The sequence below is a fragment of the Indicator indicator genome, chromosome 7 (genome assembly GCF_027791375.1).
Source record: "Indicator indicator isolate 239-I01 chromosome 7, UM_Iind_1.1, whole genome shotgun sequence".
In the NCBI taxonomy this organism is placed as follows: Eukaryota; Metazoa; Chordata; class Aves; order Piciformes; family Indicatoridae; genus Indicator; species Indicator indicator.
Window position 1 is genome coordinate 34,207,803 of NC_072016.1, and position 22,500 is coordinate 34,230,302.

General features: G+C 43.5%; 1 protein-coding gene across 1 annotated transcript in view; it reads left to right on the plus strand.

The window, feature by feature from the left end:
• The window catches only part of MGMT (O-6-methylguanine-DNA methyltransferase), a 140,916-nt gene that overhangs the window by 98,349 nt on the left and 20,067 nt on the right, over positions 1-22,500 (plus strand). The window contains exon 4 of the mRNA XM_054382722.1: positions 10,701-10,858. Coding sequence (XP_054238697.1) covers positions 10,701-10,858 — 158 coding nt within the window. The remainder of the gene's footprint in view (positions 1-10,700; positions 10,859-22,500) is intronic.

A 22,500-nucleotide genomic window follows, 5' to 3' on the forward strand; every position in this document is an offset into this window, starting at 1 on the left:
TGTTTTAAAATACAATTACAATAACTAGCCATTTAGGAGGATTTTTTTTCTTTTCCTTTTGACATATGGTCAATACAGTCAATGGCAAAGGGGCTAGAGAACAAGTCTTAGGAGGAGCAGCTGAGGCAACTGGGATTGTTTAGTCTGGAGGAGAGGAGGCTGAGGGGAGATCTTAACTGCTCTGAAGAGGAGGCTGAGGGGAGACCTCATTGCTTTCTACAGCTCCCTGAAGGGAAGTTGGGTTGAGGTGGGGGCTGGTCTCTTCTCCCTAGTATGAGGTGATAGAACAAGAAGAAATGGCCTGAAATTGTGCCAGGGGAGGTTTAGATTGGGCATCAAGGAAATATTTCCTGCAAAAGTGGTCAGGCATTGGAATAAGTTGTCCAGTGAGGTTATGGAGTCACCATCCCTGGAGGTGTTCAAGAGATGTGTGGACATGGCAGTTTGGGATATGGTTTGATGGCCTTGGTGTTGTTAGATTGATTGGTGGACTCAGTGATGTTAAAGATCTTTTCCAGATGAAACAATTCTATGATTCTATTCAAGACATTATTTAATGCTATGCAAAGTATTTAAGATATTGCAGCTGCTGTAGTGAAGACAGCTCCATGACAAGGGATGTTGGGGCCACCTGACATGAGCTGCTTCTTGGGTTAAATTCCTGTGGTGTCTGTACATAAGTACAGAAAAAAATCTGCCATCCTCGATGAGAGAAATTTATATTATTTATATGGAACAGAACAAACCAATTTACAAGAAAGGCACTTAAGTGGGAAGCTTATTTATTAATGAGTGTAGTAGACAAGCTAATGGGGTTGTAATGCAGATGCACCTAAAGCTCAGAGGACAGCAGTCTCCAGGCACCGTTCACCACTTCAAAAGAGTGAGGGGAGAAGAATATTTCTGCTCAGTTCAAACCAGAGTTATGTAAAGTACTTTTGTCTGCCTCATCTGAGAGGGATGGTCTGGGAGCATCTTCATCTCTCCTGCCACAGCATATCAGGGGGGTTTCAGAGCAGGGCTGTCATCCATAGCTTCCAGCAGATCCCACTTCATCTTCCACAAGGGTTTTGGATGCAATTGTAAGGTTGCATCAACACCACATCGTGGGGAAGTAACTCTGCACAAAGCAGTCCCGAAGCTCCTGGATCCCAGCAGCTAGGCCTTCTTGGCCCCAAGGGCATGTTCCTGGCTCATGGTGAACTTTTTGTCCACCTGCACTCCCAGGTCATTCTCCTCAGAGCTGCTTCCCAGCAGCTCACTCCTCACCTGCACTGGTGCAGGGAGTTATTCTTTCCCAGGTTCATGACCCTATACTTCCTCTTGTTGAACTTCACGAAGTTGCCCTCCACCCAACTCTCCAGCCTGTTCAGGTCTCACTGGATGGCACCACAGCCTGATGATGTGTCAACCACTCCTCCCAGTTTGGTATCATGCCATCTTTTCTCTTGCACAGCTGCTGAGGTCTGCAGAGCTTCAGAAGGGCTTCATTCACATAAGGAAAATATTTCCATCATTTTTTCAAGCACCAGATGGGCACCACATCTCTGGTGGTGGCAGGAGTGAGTGTGTCAGGTCATATGCCAACTTCTGCTTTGATGGGAGGTCCTCAGGTCAGGTATCAGATGAGCCTACACTTAGTCCTAACAGGGGATGCTCAGAGGGCACAGACTGGAAAGCTGCTTTGAAAAACATCCTGAGGATGTTGAATTCTTAAGAGGTTCCTGATTTATCTGCATCTTAATTCATTTTAATAGGCTGGAGTATCTGCAGCTGCTATGGGTTATAATTCGTGGTGCTCACTTTCATCTGGAATTCATGCACTAATGCCCATCAAGGTGGACATCCAAAGTCACAGCCCAGTTCAAATAATTCAGCCTTAAGTTGTCCTCCTTCAATTTCCCCATGCAGCAGCAGAGATCAGAGACGTGGGTCTTGCAGCAGAAGGGCTGTAATGTCTATTGGAACTGTCTTAGCTTTGGGGTTATTTTTCCAAGTCCATGCATAATTGGGATGATATCTATCTTAGATATGGAGAAAAAAATGGAAATTTGACTTCATATACCAGTTAGCAACTGGGTATTACTGATGGAAGCTCTGGAAGTGTGCTTCAACACTATGGTGAACATGGTGTGGTGAACGTGATTAGGAAGAATTTCTTTAAAGTGTGGTGGGGCATTGGAACAGGCTGCCCAGGGTGGTAGTGAACTCACCATCCCTGGAGGTGTTCAAAAAACAAGCAGATGTGGCACTTTGAGGCATGGTCTAATGATCCTGGAGGTGTTGGGTAGAAGGTTGCATTGGTCTAATGATCCTGGAGGTGTTGGGTAGAAGGTTGGATTTGATGATCTTAAAGGTCTTTTCCAGCCTTGGTGATTCTATGATTCTGTGTGGTGAGCATCATATGGTGAACATCATGTGGCGAACACGATGTGGTGAACATCATGTGGCGAACATGGGGTGGTGAACATCATGTGGTGAACATGATGGTGGTGAACATCATGTGGTGAACACGATGTGGTGAACATCACGTGGTGAACACGATGTGGTGAACATGGGGTGGTGAACACGATGTGGTGAACATCATATGGTGAACATCATATGGTGAACATCATGTGGTGAACACGATGTGGTGAACACGATGTGATGAACATCATGTGGTGAACACGATGTGATGAACATCATGTGGTGAACATCATGTGGTAAACATAGTGTGGTGAACGTGGTGTGCCAAACATGGGGTGGTGAACACCCTGAACCAAAGAAGAGAAGCACAGGGAAGCTGGTGTGTGGTTTAAGGGTCCCTTGCAACCAGCCCTAACACAGTTAATTGCCTGCGATAAAACCGACCTCGCAGGTCTGATGGGAAAATTCTTTTATATAGGAAAAAAAAAGTGTTTTGTAACAATTTCTTGTAAGTGCTAAAATTAACTGACTTTCTTTTAACCTAATTATAGATAGAACTGATGATATCCCCTACGCTGAACACTGCTGAACATCTCGGGTGAGAGCGTGCCGCCGCCGCCTGAAACTCGAATGAATTTTTGCTCTAAAGCATTTCGTGGCAAACATCTGCTTAATTCATGCTGCTTCAGGGCTTTTGGGGCTTGTGCTTGATACCCCCATTCTCCACCTAGAACAAGATGGTCCTTTCCAACAAGAAGATACCCAGAAATTGTTTTTTCTTCTCTCTTTTACACAGATCTTCCTATCATAGAATCAGAGAATGGTTTGGGTTGGAAGGCACCTTCAAGATCATCTAGTTCCAACCCCCTGTCATGGGCAGGGACACCTTCCACTAGACCAGGTTGCTCAAGGCCTCATCCAACTTAGCCTTGAACACCTCCATTGAGGGGGTATCCATGACCTCCATGGACAACCTGTTCCAGTGTCTCACCAATCCTCCCTGTAAAGAGTTTCTTCCTAATATCCAGTCTAAATCTGCCCTCCTCAAGCTTAAATCATTCTGCTGACTAACACATGGATCTGAAATATTGTATCAAGAGGTCAATAGATGATTTTTGTCCATAATAAGATCAGGTTGCCCAGGGTGTCCCTTCCCTGGTGATGTTCAAGGCCAGGTTGTATAAGACCTTGAGCAATCTGGTCTAGTGGAAGGTGTCTCTGCCCATAGCAGGGGGGTAGAACTAGATGATATTTAAGGTCCCTTCCAACCCAAACCATTCTATGAATCTATGAATCTGTGAGATAAGTTTCTCTGAAAACACAATAAATATGTTCAGGAAAAATAAATCAAAACCACACACATATGGGATTGTTTACCATGAGCATGTTTCTCATGTTTCTAGGAAGGTGCACCTCCTGCTGACTGCCGTGTTCCCCCCATGGTCTCACAGTATTGTATCCCAGGGCAAGATCTTGTTTGAAATCTGTGTCTCTCTCTATAGGATTCCAATCAAAACTTTAATGGTACAGGGCAGTGAGTAGCATTTAATGACCTTCAGTGCTATCACTTGAGTCTTTTGGGCATTGACATTGATTTTCCTTATCTTGGCATGTGAAGACGGGAGGCTCACTCCCTTCTCTCGAGCATTTGCTGGTAGTACAGAAGGAACAAGCAATGGTTCTGCAGGCAGCAGAGATGGACTTTTGGGTCCTGATTTCTTGGGCAAGCTCCATTTGGTACATGAATTTAACATCATTAATTGCAAGAGCAGGAAAAAAGGACCAGGTTTTTAGTCCAGATGTGCATCTGTTTATTTGGAATTTGTACTTCACACCCAAATTTTTGTGCAAATGCTTCTTTTTCAGGGTGAAAGGGAAGGTCCTGGTTTAATCCAGGATTTTTGAGCATCAGGTCCATTAGAACTTACATCCTGAACAATAAATAAAAGTGGAATTGGCTATTAAGAAGAGTGTGGCCATAAGGTGAAGAGATGTTCTCTCCTCACATCTACTCTGTTATAGTGAGGCCACATCTGGAGTCCTGGGTCCAGTTCTCAGCTCCACAGTTGAAGAGAAGAAACTACTAGAAAGAGTCCAGCAGAGACTCCAAATATGTTGTGGGGCGTGGAGAAGGAGAGACCTGGGGCTGTTGAGCCTGGAGAAGAGCAGCCTGAGAGGGGATCCTTTCAATGCTCAGCAAGAGCGAAAGAGTGGGTGGCCAGACTCTTGTCAGTGGTGCCCAGTGACAGCACAAGGGGCAACAGGCACAAACTGGAACTCAGGAGGTTCCACCTGAAGATGAGGAGAAATGTTTGTGGTGTGAGGGTGCTGGAGCCCTGCAGCAGGCTGCCCAAATAGGTTGTGGAGTCTCCTTCTCTGGAGAGATTCCAAACCCACCTGGCCATTGTGATCCTGGGATAGCTGCCAGGGTGCCCCTGCTTTAGCAGGGGGGTTAGACTGGATGATCTCTGGAGGTCACTTCCAACCTCCACCATGCTGGGATTCTGTAAATATGTAAAATAATGGGGTTGTTAGATCTCCAGGCTCACAGAATCCCTGAATTTGGAGAACATAGTGCAAAGGTTTTATGTCAAGGAGCAAGTCTTGCTTAGATCTATGTTGTACTTGAATGTCTCCAGGGACAGGGCCTCAACTGTATCTCTGGGCAACCCATTCCAGCCTAAATCTACCATAAATGCATCAATTTCTTCTTAATAGGACTTAATAGGAACTGTGGTGGGGTCGTCCAGCACAAATTGTGGTGGTAATTCTGTTTATTGCCACTCACATCCTTGTTTTAATCCCTTACTCCTATCATACGGCCACTTCATTTACAAGCAGCTAAATTAAACCATGTAAGGATGTGCTTCCCCATGAATTTTAAACCTAGAAAGCTGCTTTGTTCCTTGATTCAGTTGTTGGGGGGGGAGGGAATATGAAAAAAAAAACCAAGAAAAACAAACAACAAAAAATCCCCAACAAAACAGAAGGCAGACATACGGCTATTTGAACTCTTTATTTGCCACATTTACAATATTAATAACACTCTTTCTAGAAGTTGTCACATCAAGTAAAAGATCTTCATTCCAGCCTGTCTTTTGGGGCCAAATGGAGACTGGATGCATGCATTTAATAAATTGTAGTCTCAAGTAGTCATTTTTGTAAATAATTAGCTGGGGTGAAGGAATAAGTTAGCATATTGTATGCATCTAATGTTGCAAATGTACATACAGCAAACTTTGCTATTAATCAACAGTCAAGCACTGTAAGTTGGGTCTCATACATAATGAATTGTTCTGAAAGCCTCCTGGGTTTCATCGAGAGAAAAAGAAGAGAAAACACAAGTGCAGCAAGCTTTGGAATAAAATTTAACGAGATTGCTCGGCATCCCGTAATCGTTTTGGAATCATTAGAGACCACATCATTCATCTGCAGGTTTGGGGTGGCTTTAGCCTTCATCTATCAAAGAAAAGCTATTGAAATGACGTGGTGGTTGTTGATAAAATGCATTTTTATTTAATTTCACAATGAAAGCCTTCAGGAAGGGGGGGGGGGGGGGAAGGCAGCTCTCTGTTTATTGTGTCGAGAAAAACGTTGGATGACTGAGGCTCCTTTTAATGTTAATTTATGTGCCCTAATAACTGCTAATTTCTCCATTTGGGAAGTAGCAGGGTAGATATTTCTCTCAAAGAAAAAGGAGATTTGGTAAGACAAACATAGGCATCTCTAGGTGAGACCCCACCTGGAGCACTTCAGATGCCTCCAAAACAAGGCAATGCTGGAGAGGGTCCAGAGGAGGCCATGAAGAGCACCTCTCCTTTGGGAACAGACAGAGCTGGGGTTATTCAGTCTGGAGAAGAGAAGGCTTCAGGAAGACCTTAGAGCAGTCTTCCAGTGCCTGAAGTGGGCTTACAAGACATCTGGGGAGGGTTTGAATGTGATAAGATGAAGGGCAATGGCTTTGATCTCAAGGAGGGGAGATTTAGACTGGAGATAAGGAAGAAATTCTTTACATTGAGGGTGCTGAGACACTGGAACAGGTTGCCCAGGGAGGTTGTGGATGCCCCCTCCCCAGAAGTGTTCAAAGACAGGTTGGATAAGGCCTTGAGTTACCTGGGCTAGTGGAAGGTGTCTCTGCCCATGGCAGGGGATTTGAAACTGGTTGATATTTAAGGCCCTTTCCAACCCAAGCCATTCTATGATTCATGGAGTGTTTTGGATTGGAAGAGACCTTTCAAGGTCATCTAGTCCAGGGTCTCACTACCCTCAGTTTAAAACATTTCTTCATGTATCCAGTCTAAGTCTCCCTCTTTTAGTTTAAAATAATCACCCTTTGTCCTATCACAATGTAGTCTCAGATGGACTCTTTCCAGTAGTTCCTTGCCTGTCTTGAACTCAAGGTCTATTCTAGAGTGGTTTTTGTTAAGTGTTTGTTTTTAAGGACTATCTGAGACAAGAAATATCTCAGAAAGAAAATAGGTAATTAAAATCATATCCATTTTGAACATGGCTACCTGCTGAGGCTCCTCACAGCATTTCTCTGGTTTTCATCATAGTTAAGCTATTCAGGACACTGAAGCCAATCTGCTGCTTACATGTTTGTTTTGGAAGCACCTTAGAAACTTCCAGTCCTTGGCAAGTGGTTTGGAAGGAGCCTGTAAAACTGGAACAGGTGGTGTTTCTGCTTCACTCCCCCTCTGCTAAAACCATCTCTTCCTTCATTTCATCCCATACAAACATAAGAAGTCATAGAAGTGGCACAACTGGGATGGAGTCTCAGGAAGACACCTCTCAGCTGCATGGATGCCAGAGCCCACTGGCTTCTTGAGCTTGTTTGTTCCTAAAAAAGAGCTGGAATTGAAATAAATATGTAGGGCTGCAGTAAGAATGATAGGGAACTGCTGCCCTGTGTGTAAGCTGGAGCAGCAGGTCTGCACCTGGGCTCTGGTGGGACTGATTTTATGTCTCTCTTGGACTTTACTACTGCCAAGAGCTGAAGGCAAGGCTGGAGATCTTCAGCAGCAGAAGCAGTCATTCCTTAGCCTGAAAAAAAGGTCTTTTTTCAAGAGGCATCCAACTTTAAATATATATATATTTAATTGTCTGCTTTCTATAGCTTAAAACAAGAACATTTTTTTATGTTTGAGCAGTGTTTAATTAACCATCATGGTCTAAAGTTGTGTAGATGAGCTGAACATCCATTTAACACCATCAGAAAGTTAAGACAGACATCTGACTTACTTCACACATGTGACTGGCTGGCAGCTTACTACAAACAACATTTCAGTTTCACAAAACCTCAAAAAAACCCCAACCTTAAAACCTCTACAGTAATGATTGACCAAGTTGGCCAAGTGAAAAACCTCCACTTGGAATTTTTTGAGGTGCCAGGCAGCACCCAATACAATTCATCAATGAAATTAAGTGGAGTGATGGTCTCTGTTGGAAGTAGAAGGGATTTGAAAGAGACTTTCTGCATTTTTAACTAAATGCTGCTCATTATTCTAGCCACGATGGCAGAAAAGTTGTTGGTACTTTTTTAAGGACGAAAATACATAATAATGAAATTCCCCAGGGCAAAAGTGAGGCAGTTGGATTTCTTACACCTTCCCTTCAGTTTCTTGCATTTTTAGATCATAGAATCACAGACTGGTTTGCGTTGGAAAGGACCTTTAAAGGTCATCCAGTCCAACCCCCCTGCACTCTGCAGTTATAGGTATTAAATACCACAACTGCAACTACAGCAGAATGGTTCCAGGGATGTGACATCTCCCACCTCTCTGGGCAATCTGGGACAGTGTTTCACCACCATCATGGTAAAAAAATTCTCTAACTGCAGGGGGGGTGGACTAGATAACCTTTAAAGGCCCCTTCACATCCAAAACATTCCATGATTCTCTATCTTTTATTTAATTTATTAAATACAGAGCTAATGACCTAATGGTAACCATGAGGCTTCAGACAAATAATGCTGTTGTGCTGCTTCCCACCCAGCTGGGGGGAAAACTGGTAGTTTGGTGCCTTTCTGGAGAAAGGAGAGATGATGGTGCCTGTGTGGCAGCATGGGGAACCCAGCTGCTGGGGACTGCTCACTTGCTGAGCAGTGAGCAGATGAAGTCTTTTGGTTTTATGATGATATTACAGCCCAAATCATTTCCAGACTCGGGAGAATGTGAAACAAGATGATGTGAAAAACATAAGGTGACTGGAGTTTTGAGTGCTTCCTATGCTCTTCTGGATAAATGGAGCAGAAAAGTCTACCAACTTCTTTTTGAGATTTCAGAGGCATTATTGTCTTCTGTGGTTATTATATTGTCACAGCTCCAACAATCCACAGTAAAACTGAGCCATATTCTGCTGAGGGTTGTACATGCATGGAATGACAGATCATCCGTGGTGACAAGAGCTTGGTTTGAGGTCCATGGCATAGATACCTGTGCAAAAGGTTTATGCAAAGATCCTCACACCTTTTTTTTTTTTCCCTTTTTTTGGTAGCAAAGAGATTATTAAATAGCAAAGTAAGGTAGATATCAGATTTAGAAAGCAAATTGTAACGATTTCATACGCAAAATAAAAAAAAAATGCAAAAACATTCACTTGGTGAATAAATGAAAGGAAAGAAATAAACTGGGGTGGTTTAGTCTGGAGAAGAGGAGGCCGAAGGGAGACCTTATTGCTCTCTACAACCCCTTGAAAGGGAGGTTGGAGCCACGTGGGACTTGGTCTCATCTCCCTAGTATCAGGTGATAGAACAAGAGGAAATGGCCTCAAGTTGCACCAGGAGAGATTTAGATTGGATATTAAGAAAAAAATTTTCACTGAAAGAGTGGTCAGGCATTGGAACAGGCTGCCCAGAGAGGTGGTGGAATCACCGTCCCTGGAGGTGTTGAAGAAATGTGGATATGGGCCTTTGGGATGTGGTTTCAGGGCCATGGTGGTGTTAGGTTGATGGTTGGACTGGATGATCTTAGAGGGCTTTTCCAACTGAAACAATTCTATGAGAAGAGCAGCAAGGGAAGAAGTACATTTTTGTTTGCAGGTGCTTTCTGTTTGCTCGCTGTGTTCTTTAGTGTCCTGCAAGCAGGAGCTGCCATTGAAAATCAAATGAATTCTCAATTGCTTCCTTCCAATTCAATCAGAGGAGGAAAGCAGAAACCTGCCACCGTCACTGGAAGGAAACGGGGCAGAGGAATGCACGGGTTCAGCAGAAAGCTGTTTCCTCCTTTCCCCAGGGATGGTCCCTGGGGAGACAGAACTGTGCCCTGGGGGGACACGGAGGAGGAGCCTCACCTTCCCCCACCCAGGAAGCATGAGAATTCATTGTCTGCTGTGGACTTGGGTGGGTTTTGTGCTCCCTGACATTCCCCAGGGTATCATGCATGGCATCACTTTCTTCTCACCGATTTCTTTGGAATTTTTTTTTCAAGATAGGAGCAGCCTTGTGTCATCACTGCCTTCCTGGAGGTGATGAGAATTCATTTTGTTAGTGCTTCATGAAGCTTTTCAGCTTTATCAGAGCAGAAGATAGGTGAACTCTGACCCCAGAGTGAATGTTCTGAGATATTTTATTACTTTTTTGCTAATTTAGAGAGAAGGAATATTCATTTTTATCATTTTAACCATTGTAAAATCATAGAATGGCTCAAGTTGGAAAGGACCTTAAAGATCATCTAGTTCCAAACCCCCTGTCATGGGCAGGGACATCTTCAACTAGACCAGGCTGCTCAAGGCCTCATCCAGACTGGTCTTAAATTACTGTATCCAGTTCTGGGCTCCTCAGTTCAAACAAGACAGGAATCTACTACAGAGAGAGTCAAGGATACTACTGCAGGAGAGCTACAAGGATGATTAAGAGACTTGCACATCTCTCCTACCTAGGGCTGTTTAGTCTGAACAGGAGCCTGAGAGGGGATTTTATTAATGTCTATAAATGCCTGAGGGGTGAGTGTCAAAGATGAAGGTCTCAGTCTCTTTTTGGTGGTGCCCAGTAATAGGACAAGGAACAACAGGTATAAGCTGGAGCACAGGAAGTTCCACCACAACACGAGGAGAAACTTCTTTACTATGAGGGTGCTGGAGCCCCAGAGCAGGCTGCCCGGAGAGGTTGTGGAGTCTCCTTCTCTGGAAGGATTCCAAACCCATCTAGATGTGTTCCTATGTGCCATGCCCCAAGATGATCTTGCTTTGGCAGGGGGATTGGACTCGATAATCTCTGGAGATCCCTTCCAATCCCTACCACTCTCTGATTCTCTGATTCTATAATTATAATTTTACTATTCTCTCTCTGGCAACAGGGCAGAGTCCTCAGCTGCTTGCGAGGTGTGCAAGGATGGGGAGGAGATGACGGAACCGCTTAAGCAGTGCCTGGAGTGGTTGTGTGCCTACTTCTGCGAGCCAGCGAGGACAGCCAGCCTGCCCCTGCCAGCCTTCCACCACCCACTGCTCCAGAGAGGTCAGTATCAGGGCACCCATCCCCTCCCTGCTCCCATCAGCCAGGATCTGGAGCACAAGCCCAGTGAGGAGCAGCTGAGGGAGCTGGGGTTGTTTAGCCTGGAGAAGAGGAGGCTCAGGGGAGAGATTATTGCTCTCTACCTAAAGGGTGGTTGTAGCCAGGTAGGGATTGGTCTCTTCTCCCAGGCAACCAGTGACAGAACAAGAGAACAGAGTCTCCACCTGCACCGGAGGAGGTTTAGGCTGGATGTTAGGAAGAAGTTCTTCACAGAAAGAGTGATTGGCCAGTGGAATGGGCTGTCCAGGGAGGTGGTGGAGTCACCATCCCTGGAAGTGTTTAAAATAAGACTGGATGAGGCACTTAGTGCCATGGTTTAGTTGAGTAGATAGCGTTGGGTGATAGGTTGGACTCAATGATCTCAAAGCTCTTTTCCAACCTGGTTAATTCTGTGATTCTGTGGTGCCACCTGTCTCCCAAATGCTTGGTCAATGGCAATAAGAATGCTGTGGTTCAGCTCCTGATAGTTGTTGGCTGAAAGGTTTGAGCATGAACACATCTAAAGGGCTTTTCAGGAGGGTGGTTGTTCAGCTAGCTTTTTGCCAAAAATGTACCCTTGTGGCCAAGAAGTCCAAGAAGAGCATGTCCAGCAGGTCAAGGGAGGTTCTCCTCACCCTCTAGTATACACTATATATCTGGAGTATTGTGTCCAGTTCTGGGCTCCCCATTTCAAGAGAGACAGGGAATTATTTGAGAGACTCCAGCAGAGGTTCCAGAGATGCTGAGCAGCCTGGAGCATCTCTGTGAGGAGGAAGGGCTGAGAGATCTTGGGCTGTTGAGCCTGGAGAAGAGCAGATTGAGAGGGGATTTGTTCAGTGCTCAGCAATAACTAAAGGGTGGGTGGCAAGAGGATGGGGCCAGCCTCTTGTCAGTGGTGCTCAGTAACAGGGCAAGGTGCAATAAGCACAAACTGGAACCCAGGAGGTCCCACCTGAAGATAAGGAGAAATGTCTTTAGTGTGAGGATGCCCTGGAGCAGGCTGCCCAGACCCACCTGGATATTGTGATCCTGAGCAAGCTGCTATGGGTGACCCTGCTTTAGCAGGGTGCTTGGACTACATGATCCTGAAGGAAAGATTTCTTGAGGGAAATCAGTCATCACCATCAAAATTTTTAGGAGGTGGAAGGAAAGCTTTTCAATTTTAAGATCTGTCTGAGAGGTGCCTGTATGGTTGGGATAGGACATAGCTGGTGACCGATCAGTGTTGTGTTTCTCTGCAGCACTTGTGGTTTTATGAAAGATATGGCTGGTGATCCTGCTGTCTGGGCTGGGGTTTGACCTTCTCTGTGCTGGGGAGAATTGAAGTTGGTTTTCTCATTTTAAGATATGCAGGTTCAGGTTTCTTTAATTTATTTTTGTGATTTCTCCTTGCAGTGGGACCAGGTGAGCATGTTTTATGGGGGGAGGCTCTTATGTAATGGAAACAGCAATGAAGAATTAACTGGCACATCCACATGATAACATTTCTCTCTTCTCTTACTTTCTCCTAGTAATAATTTCTTAAAATAGAAGAAAAAATGTGTTGGAAGGAATGTGGAAAAAATAGGCAAAATTTGAAGAAATTGATTTTTAGAAATTATTTAGTAGAAGAGTAAGATAAAAATCACATTATCCTGGATAACATTGTACATTTCAATTTGTCTCTAAGTCAAAAATGCTAAATTAGAAGTTTGGTATTTATTTACTTTTTCACATTTACATTTGAAAGTGCCTACTCGTTTCTCCAGGCACTTAAAAATGCAGAATAAACATCAGTGAGAGCATAAGGATCCAGAGCTGTGAAGGCTTTTTCTCATCACAGTGATCTCTTTTCAGCAGCAGCTTATCCAATGAATCATCAAAAGGGACAGCATTGGAACAGGCTGCCCAGTGGTGGAATCACCATCCCTGGAGGTGTTAAAAATCATGTGGATTTGGTGCTGAGGGACAAGGTTTAGTGGTGGAATCACCATCCTGGAAGCATTTAAAAACCATGTGGATGTGGTGCTGTGAGACATGATTCAGTGGTGGACTTGGCAGTGTTGAGTAAACAATTGGACTTGATGATCTTGGAGGTCTTTTCCAAACTTAATCATTCTGTGAAACACATTAAAAGCACGTCCTCATAAAACAAAAAAGTGTGAAGCGCTTTTGGGATGAAGCACTTCTCAATTCATGGTCAGTTTTCTGCAGCTACTTTTGTGCCAATTACTAAGATAGATTTCCTGGTGGGAAGAAAAGTAGTAATAATCAATTTGGAGATAACAAAACCAGGGAGATCTGCAAACTCAGAAAGTAAAGGTATCTTCCAGGTTGGAGAAAGACATCTGTCCATGGTGCAGCATGCAGCTTGGTGTTATCCCAGCACTCAAAGTTGGTACCAACCAGCCATAGCTGTTCTGGGTGGCTCAGGAGAGTTCCTTCTCAGTCTCTACAACTCCGTGAAAGGAGGTTGGAGACAGGTGGGGTTGGTCACTTCTCCTTAGTTACAGATGATAGGACAAGAGGAAATGGCCTCAACTTGCACCAGGGAAGGTTCCAGTTGGACGTGAGGAACAATTTCTTTACTAAAAGGGTTGTCAAGCCCTGGAGCAGGCTGCCCAGGCCGGTAGTGGAGTCCCCATCCCTGAAGAGATTGAAAAGTTGTGGAGATATGGTGCTGAGGGACATGGTTTAGTGTTGACCAGACAGTGCTGGGTTAATGGTTGGGCTTGGTGATCTTAAAGGTCTTTCCCAACCTGAATGAATCTGTGATTCAGGGAAGAAATTGTTCTTCATATCCAACCTAAACCTCCGCTGTCACAACTTGAGGCAATTTCCCCTTGTCCTGCCACTTGTTCCTTAGGAGAAGAGACTGACCCCCACCTGGCTCCAGCCTCCTTTTGGGGAGCTGGAGAGAGCAATGAAGTCTCCCCTCAGCCTCCTTTTCTCCAGGCTGAACAACCCCAGTTCCTTCAGCTGTTCCTTACCAGCCCTGTTCTCCAGACCCTTCACCAGCTCCGGTGCCCTTCTCTGGACCCACACCAGCACCTCAAAGTCCTTTTGGAGTGACTTGTTGACTTCCTGGCTGCCCACTTTAACCCATGCAGCCAATTTATTTATATTTAAATCTATCTGAAAAACCAGAATCTTCAAGAATTTGTATCAGTGTTCAACACAGAATTCAACTCAACAAAGATAAAGCTGGCTATTTGCTGCTTCTCTATAGCATGACTTCAAGGTGTGACACCTCAGAACAATCATTGAGTAATGGGAAGTAATTAATTGGTCTTAATATGTCCTGGTCATTAGGCCACTTTATATATGAAGAAGCAGAAGGACCATGAAGATGATCAGAGGTCTGGAGCACCTCTCCTGGGGGCAGGTTGAGAGAGTTGGGCTGTTCAGCCTGGAGAAGAGGGATCTGAACTAGATGATCTTTAAGGTCCCTTCCCACTCAAACCATTCTATGCTTCTGTGATAAAAAAAGTTGCCCCAGTAATATTTAGAAGCCAAGACATGAGGTGTTTGATTTGTGGGCCTGTGAGATGGCAAAGACAATGTTAAATTTGCCAGTCCTGAATTTCCTGACTTTTCATCGTTTGTGCTTTCTAATGGTCATAGTTGTGGCTGCAGAATTCACTGCAGCACTGGCCACTGCAGCAAGGAGCAGTCCTGTGTTTGCAGACCAGATGGCTCATTAGAGCATCAAGAGCAGAGGAAATTGGAGACACACAAGAGTTTTCCTTCACCCTGTGACAAGCAGCAGCCCTGGGGCTCTGCTCTTTGCGTGCCATGCCATGCCATGCCCACCATCCCCACCGGATGAAGTCCTGCAGCATCACCAAGCCACCCTTTTATATTCTTGAGCCTGGAGTTCCTCAGGCAGGTCCCTTTAATGCAGGTGTACACCTGAAACAAAAACTGCTTTTCAACAGAGTCCACCTTATTTCTTCAAATTAGCTGTGAATTACCCTGTCCATGAAAAGAAGGAGGGCTCTGCAGGTCTGCACCCGGTGACACATTATCTGGGTCATCTTTCAAACCAAAGACTAAAAGAGAACCTGTGAAAAAAGGTCAAGGAGGAATGATCTCAGGATGGAGGAGATCAGGGAATCATGTGAACTCTCAGTAAATTTACAAACACCATCTTCTTGAAGGTAGGGAGGCTCTATAGGAGGAGCTGGACAGACTGGATTGATGGGCTGAGGCCAGTGGGATAAAGTTCAACAAAGCCAAGTGCTGCGTTCTGCACTTGGGTGACAACAACCCCATGCTGAGGCTCCAAGATGCTGAGGGGCCTGGAGCTTCTCTGTGAGGAGGCAAGGCTGAGAGACCTGGAGCTGTTGAGTGTGGGGAAGAGCAGCCTGAGAGGGGATCTGATCAATGCTCAGCAAGAGCTAAAGGGTAGGGGGCAAGAGGATGGGAATAGACTCATGTCGTTGATGCTCAATAACAGGACAAGGGGCACTGGGCACAAACTGGAACACAGGAGGTTCTACCCAAAAAGGAGGAGAAATTTCTTTGCTGTGAGGGTGCTGGAACCCTGGAGCAAGCTGCCCAGAGAGGTTGTGGAGTCTCCTTCCCTGGAGAGATTCCAAACCCACCCAGACATTGTGAGCTGGGCAAGCTGCTGTGGGTGCCCCTGCTTTAGCAGTGTGGTTGGACTGGATCTTAGAATCAGTCAGGGTTGGAAGGGACCGTAAGCCCTGGTGGGCTTGATGATCCACAAGGATCATCACAAGGACTACAAGGATGATCTCCAGAGGTCCCTTCCAACCCCCACCATACTGAGATTCAGGGATTCTGTGAGTGTGTGATTTATTTATGTTACAATTTGTGAAATTCTCCTAATTTTGTCATAAAGATTCTATTCACTCAAGGAAAAAAAAAAAAAGGTTAAGAAATTTTCCTGACTATCCTTTTTTTTTTTTTCCCTTCCTGCAGCTTCATCAGACATGCAAATGCATTTCTCCTTCGGCTTTTAGAATGTGTTACTTTAAAGTCATATGAAATAATCTGCTCGAAAGCGCTAGTACTTCACATATCTGGACATGGCAGATCCAAGTCCAAAGAGATGACAGGCTTTCATATTTCTGTCTGCCAACACAAAATTCAAATTCCAGAGACTGGCACCTTCTTTTATTAACATTTCATGTGAGAATAGTTTTGATAAGCAGAAAGTCACTGTTTTGCTAGACATTTAATGGATTTTTTTGCAATCCAATACTTTCCTCCAGTTTTGCTTCAAACAGAAATCAATCCTCTCCAACTTCCAGAAATAAAAACAACAGGACTCAAAACTGCTTTTATGTCTCAAATTCTTTTTCCAACCCTGTATTCAAATCAAAATTAAACAAAAAAAGTCTGTAAAAATGCTTTCTGGACAGAAGTCTTACCCAGTTCCTGTTGAACTTGTGGTTCTCAGGCTTTTGGTGGAGCCGTGAGGAGTGACCATGGATTGTGGTGTGAGTTTTGAAAGAGTTTGAGCATGGGGAAACTTCCGGTGCCTCCAGTATAAAAGGAACATGTAACTTCTGGAGAGAGTCCAGAGGAGGTCACAAAGATGATGAGAGGGCTGGAACACCTCCTCTATGGGGACAGGCTGAGAGAGCTGGGGCTGTGCAGCCTAGGGGTGGCTCCAGGGAGACCTTAGAGCAGCCTTCCAGTATCTGAAGGGTGATACAAGAAAGCTGGGGAGGGACTTTTTACAAGGGTTTGTAGTACTAGGATAAGAGGCAATGGCTTTAAGCTGGAAGAGGGGAGATTTAGACTGGAGATTAGGAAGAATTTCTTTACAGTGAGGGTGGTGAGACACTGGAACAAGTTGCCAATGGAGGTTGTGGATGCCCCCTCCCTGGAGGTGTTCAAGGCCAGGTTGGATGAGGCCTTGAGCAATCTGGTTTAGTGGAAGGTGTCCCTGTCCATGGCAGGGGATTGGAACTAGATGATCTTTAAGGTCCCTTCCAACCCAAACCATGCCATGAATCTATGAATAAATTAATCTGAGGGGAAACCATTTTCTTATAGAGCTACTTTGCTGGTGCTTGACCCAAGGATGTGTCTCTTTTTGATCTGTTTCCAACCCCCTTTGCTGTATTTCCATTTAGAAGTTGTGCACCTGTGAGCTGATGAGTACGTTCTGCAGGAAACAAGGAATCAATTCTTCACTCCAAAAACATACTTGTCACTAGAAATTTGCATCCCACAACCTTTTCACTAGAAATTTGCATCACATACAATTTTTTCACTAGAAATTTACATCCCATATAGTTTTTTACTAATAATTTGCATCCCACATCCATTTTTCACTAGAAATTTGCATCCCACAGCCTTTTCACTAGGAATTTGCATCCCACAGCCTTTTCACTAGAAATTTGCATCACATATCCTTTTTTTTCACTAGGAATTTACATCCTATATAGTTTTTTTACTAGTAATTTGCATCCCACCTCCATTTTTCACTAAAAATTTGCTTCCCATGTACTTTTTTTCGCTAGAAATTTGCATCCCACATCCTTTCCACTAGAGATTTTCATCCCAGGTACTTTTTTTCACTAGAAATTTGCGTCCCACATCCTTTTCACTAGAGATTTGCATCCCAGGTACTTTTTTTCACTAGAAATTTGCATCGCACATCCTTTTCACTAGAGATTTGCATCCCAGGTACTTTTTTTCACTAGAAATTTGCATCCCACATCCTTTTCACTAGAGATTTACATCCCAAGTACTTTTTTCACTAGAAATTTGCATTGCACATCCTTTTCACTAGAGATTTGCATCCCATACTCTCCTCAGAATAAAATATGCAAGAACAACATAAATGGCAGACTTCTTTTTTTCTTTTTTCTTTTTTCTTTCCTTTTTTTTTTTTTAGTCTTTCTCTTTTTCCTCATGAATTGGGCCTTTGATGTTCAAGAGGAGCCAGTATTAAAGGACATCCCTAGAAGGCTGCAGAAATGGTTCCCTCTTTTTTTATGACAAATGTAAAACAGTACAAATCTAGCTGAATGTGATGGTGTCATTAGTTTGTGAATCGCATCCTTGAAAATAACTGTGGAGGAGCCAAATCGGTTTAAAAGAAGATAACAAAATGGTTTAAGCTACTTAGGTTGAATGCCAATTATATTTTAATATTCAACTGAGCATATTTTAGGAAGAAAAAAGGCAGCGTCGACGCATGCATAACTCATTGGCAGCGTCGACCAGCTGTGCCACTCTTCTCTTCGAATCACTTTGTGCATTTTAGTAGCATGGTAATTTAGTAGAGAACTACCTGAGTGATGGCATTTTCAATGAGCAGGTAATCTACAGAGAATTTTTATATGGTTATGAGTTCTGTGCTTCAGCCTGGCAACACAAAAATACATCAAGACCAATTACGGTATCAACTTTCAGCGTGATACCCTTGCCACGCAAGTGCATGTATTTCTGCCCCAGGCATTTCAAATTGCATCTAATTTGAAATCTTTGGGGTTTTAATTAAATTTCAGAATATATGGAATTCTTCATTAGTACCTGCTCTGAATAGCAGATTATACTTCTCTCAGTCTCTCGTTAAAGAAGTAGGCTGTGGTAAATAGCGTGCTCAAGAACTGATCATTTGTGGGAGCCGGGATATTGGGAGCAGAAATAGTAAAATGCAAAAATAATATTAAAAAAAAAAAAAAAAAGATTATTAGTCCAGTGAGGGACTCTTGATTTGTATTTTAATGGAATTTTACATTTCTCTTAATGATTTGCAAATTGTCCTCTGATTATAAGATGCATTAAGCTTTTCATTTTAATGGAGAGACACAGCCATTAGCAGGAATATTTTTTTTTTCTTTTTTTTTCCTGCCTTCTTTTTAGAGTGCTTCCCTGCAGCAGATAAATATTGAAACCATTAACACCTTTTGATGTACTTTATAGTGCTGCAGCTTGGACCAGTACATGAATGAACACAGCCTTTTATATGTTAGCACTTTGCTTGAAGCTCCTGATTGTCGTTCCATGGGTGAACAATGACTGAAGCTAGAGGTTTCCAGGCAAGCCATGAAAATACCTCTGTTTCCCTATAATTAATGTTCCAAATGTTCTTGGAACATCATCCATATTTAATCATAGAATCATAGAATTGTTTAGGTTGGAAAAGACCTCTAAGATCATGGAGTCCAACTGTAAACCTAACACCATCATGGCCATTAAGCCATGTCCCTAGATGCCATGTCTGCACATTTCTTGAACACCTCCAGGGATGGTGACTCCACCACCTCCCTGAGCAGCCTGTTCCAATGCCTGACCACTCTTGCAGGAAAGAAATTGTTCCTAACATTCAACATAAACCTCCCCTGGCACAATTTCAAGCCATTTAAAAAGTAAAGCCAACAAAAGAAAGAGGGCCAGGCATTGGAATAGGTTGCCCAAGGAGGTAGTGGAGTCACCATCCCTGGAGGTGTTCAAGAAACCTGTGGACATGGCACTTTGGGACGTGATTTGATGAGCATGGTGGTGTTAGGTCAATGGTTGAACTCAATGATCTTAGAGGTCTTTTCCAATCAAAACAATTCTATGATTCTATGAAAAGTCAAGAGGGAAGAAGCTCTGACCTTAACTCTGACCACCCCTGGTACAATTTCAGGACACAATTTCATGACCTGTGCTGACGTAATCCAGTGATTAACCGTCCTTGTGAAAGTATTGTCAGTGGACAGTTTTGAAGAGGGATAATTATGACTTTCTCCAAAATCACCTGGCTTGGTGTTGCATTTTGCATGGATGGATGTTAAATTGGTTCTGCATGTACTTTCTGGGATGTGTTAGCAAGTCCTCCTTGGCTGTGGTGCAGTACAGCACATAGCAGCTTAATAGAGGAAATAAATGTTTGCTTCTAAGATAATATGACAAATTCCAGTTTGTAGAATCAATCTTACAAAAGATGATGTGGACTTTTTATGCAAGAAAGATATGGACCTGTTGGAGCAAGGCCAGAGGAGGCCACAAAGATAAACCAAGGGCTGGAACCCCTCTGCTGTGAGGACAGGTTGATGGAACAGGAGTTGTTCAGCCTGGAGAAGAGAAGGCTCCAGAGAGACCTTCTGGTGGCCTTTCAGTAGTAAAGGGGCCAATCAGAAAGCTGTGGACAGACTTCTGAGCAGGACCTGTTGTGACAAGACAAGGAGTGATGTTCTGAACTCAAAAAGGCAGATTCAGACTGGAGAGAAGGAAGAAATATTTGACTCTGAGGGGGGTGAGAGCCTGGCCCAGGAACCACTGCAGGTCAGCTTGTCTGGGGCTCTGCGCAACTTGCTCTAGATTCAGATGTCTCTGCTGACTGCAGGAGGGTTGGACTAGATGACCCTTAAGGGCCCCTTCCAATCCAAACCATTGTATGATCTAAAAGTTCATGGATTTTTTTCCCATTTATGTCATGGGAGCATGCTGAAGCCCTGAGATTATAAACAAAAAGCCCTCTGGTAGGACACATGCATGAAGTTCAGAGCCTACAGCTTCACATTTACTTTGTAGTGTTTCTAGGTTTTGTGTGTGCTTGAATAGAGGACTGGAAAGACTGAAGACTGGAGCTCCTTGTTTTGAGTTTCTCACTTTATTTCTCCAAAGCTGGCCAATTTGTAGGTCAGTAGCACTTTCAGGTTTAATTGGAAACCTGATGATCTTGAGGCAAGACCTCAAACCAAAGCTTACGATGAGTTTGAGATTTTGATGCTAGAGACCTGATTTTTAGGTATGACTTGGAATTCGTGTTTTAGCAACACATGTGAGTGGTTGAATCCTTGTTCTTCTCTTTGTATTCTGAGGTCATTAATATCAGAATGACACTTCCAGCATGTCCATAAATCTTCAGTAGTTTCCTGCAGAACCTTCCTGCCCATTCCACTCTAACTATAACCAGATGGTCCTGCCTATGCTTCTGAAATCCCAGTGTAATTAGGAAACTCCATCTTCTGTGATTTATTTAGGAGCTGTGGGCAGGTTTGTGTGTCTCGTTACCAGGATGGGTCAGGAGGAGAAGAGCTGCATCATAGCAGCACCTGGGAGGCTGCATTTTTCTTGAGTTCCAAGAATGCAGATTGAGGAAAATTGAGTTTAATTTGGGGAGTTTTCTTCTGGAGGAGGCAAGGAGCAACTTTCACAGGCCTTGCATCATTGCTTTCAAATGGCAATAATGAGAACTCAAAGAAAAGGGAAAAAACAAAAAGAGGGTTGAGTCCCTCTGAGTCCCCTTTGGGAGACCAGGAGTTCCTCTACAGTGTGTGCCTGCAGTAGTTGCTTGATTTTAACTCAGCAGGTGGCCATTTATGGTCTCTTGTCACACATGGCCCTTTGGTAGGGATTTTTATTTCCTTTTTAGAACTTGAGAGTTCAGTTCCCAACCTCAATCTGCAAACTGCTGCTGATAAGGAGAATTTAGAAGACACCCAGGTGAAGATGTTGGTGAGTACCAGCTCTCTGACAAAGTGAAGACATGACCCTCATATTATCATAGAATTGTTTTGGTTGAAAAAGACCCCTAAAGTCATTGAGTCCAACCATCAACCCAACACCACCATGCCCATTAAACCATGTCCCAAAGTGCTATGTCCACATGTTTCTTGAACACCTCCAGGGACAGCAACTCCACCACCTCCCTGGGAAATTTTATCTCTATCTTGAATGGAAAAATATAAATTTCTGTCCCACTCAGAAATTGAAACAGAATTGAAACTGAATGGTATCTCAGGAAGGACTATTCCATGTCCTTTCCAGACCAGGTATGGCATTAAAATGCTGATAAAATATGAACATATAACCTGAGTTTGAAGTGGTGTTCCTCAGTTGCTTTGATGTGCAGATGGTTTGTATATATGTTTATAGTAGGGTATTAAAACTGTTCCTGAAGTTGTTAAAAAGATATTTTCATGTACTTTTCACAGCTCCCAAAATAGATGGTTTTGAAATAATATAAAAATTATTTGCTCCTAGAACCTGGGGCAGATCCCTGAACCTAGTCATTAAACCTGTAGGTATAAAGTTGTAGAGATACCACCAGCTCTTTGTTGGTGCCTTGGCAATGGACGTGACTATAGACCTTGGATGCTTGCCTTGGTCTCTGGCTGCTTGGCTTAACCCTCGTTGTGCTCTTGTGCAGTGCCCACCACTATAAAAATGAGAAGGTATTAGACCAAACCAAAATATATCCAAACCAGAATATTGAGGTGCTTGCTAACTTTAAGCTACTTGCATTCACATGCACAAAGAGTCATGGACCAGTCTTGATGTCTCTGCTTATCTTTGATGTCTCTTCCAGCTTGATATTCTGTGGTTCTGAAGAGCTTCTTGATTAGGTCCCACCATGAACATGCATGTTGAGGCTGGCATCTTGTTTCAGGAAAGGAAGCTAAAAATATATTAAAATTGAGTTTTAAAACAAGAGAATTAAACAACTAGTCATTGTCTGTGCACTGTGACATTTCTTGCTTCCTAAAGCAACATACTACCACTTAAAATATACCAAATTCTTGCTTTTTTGTTGGCCACGTATTTGACCTGGCAGGTGGACACTGATCTACACCTGTGATTTACACTGTGATTTACACCTGGAGTGGGATACTCAGAGTAGTCCCTTCAATGCACAAATCTAAGAGTTT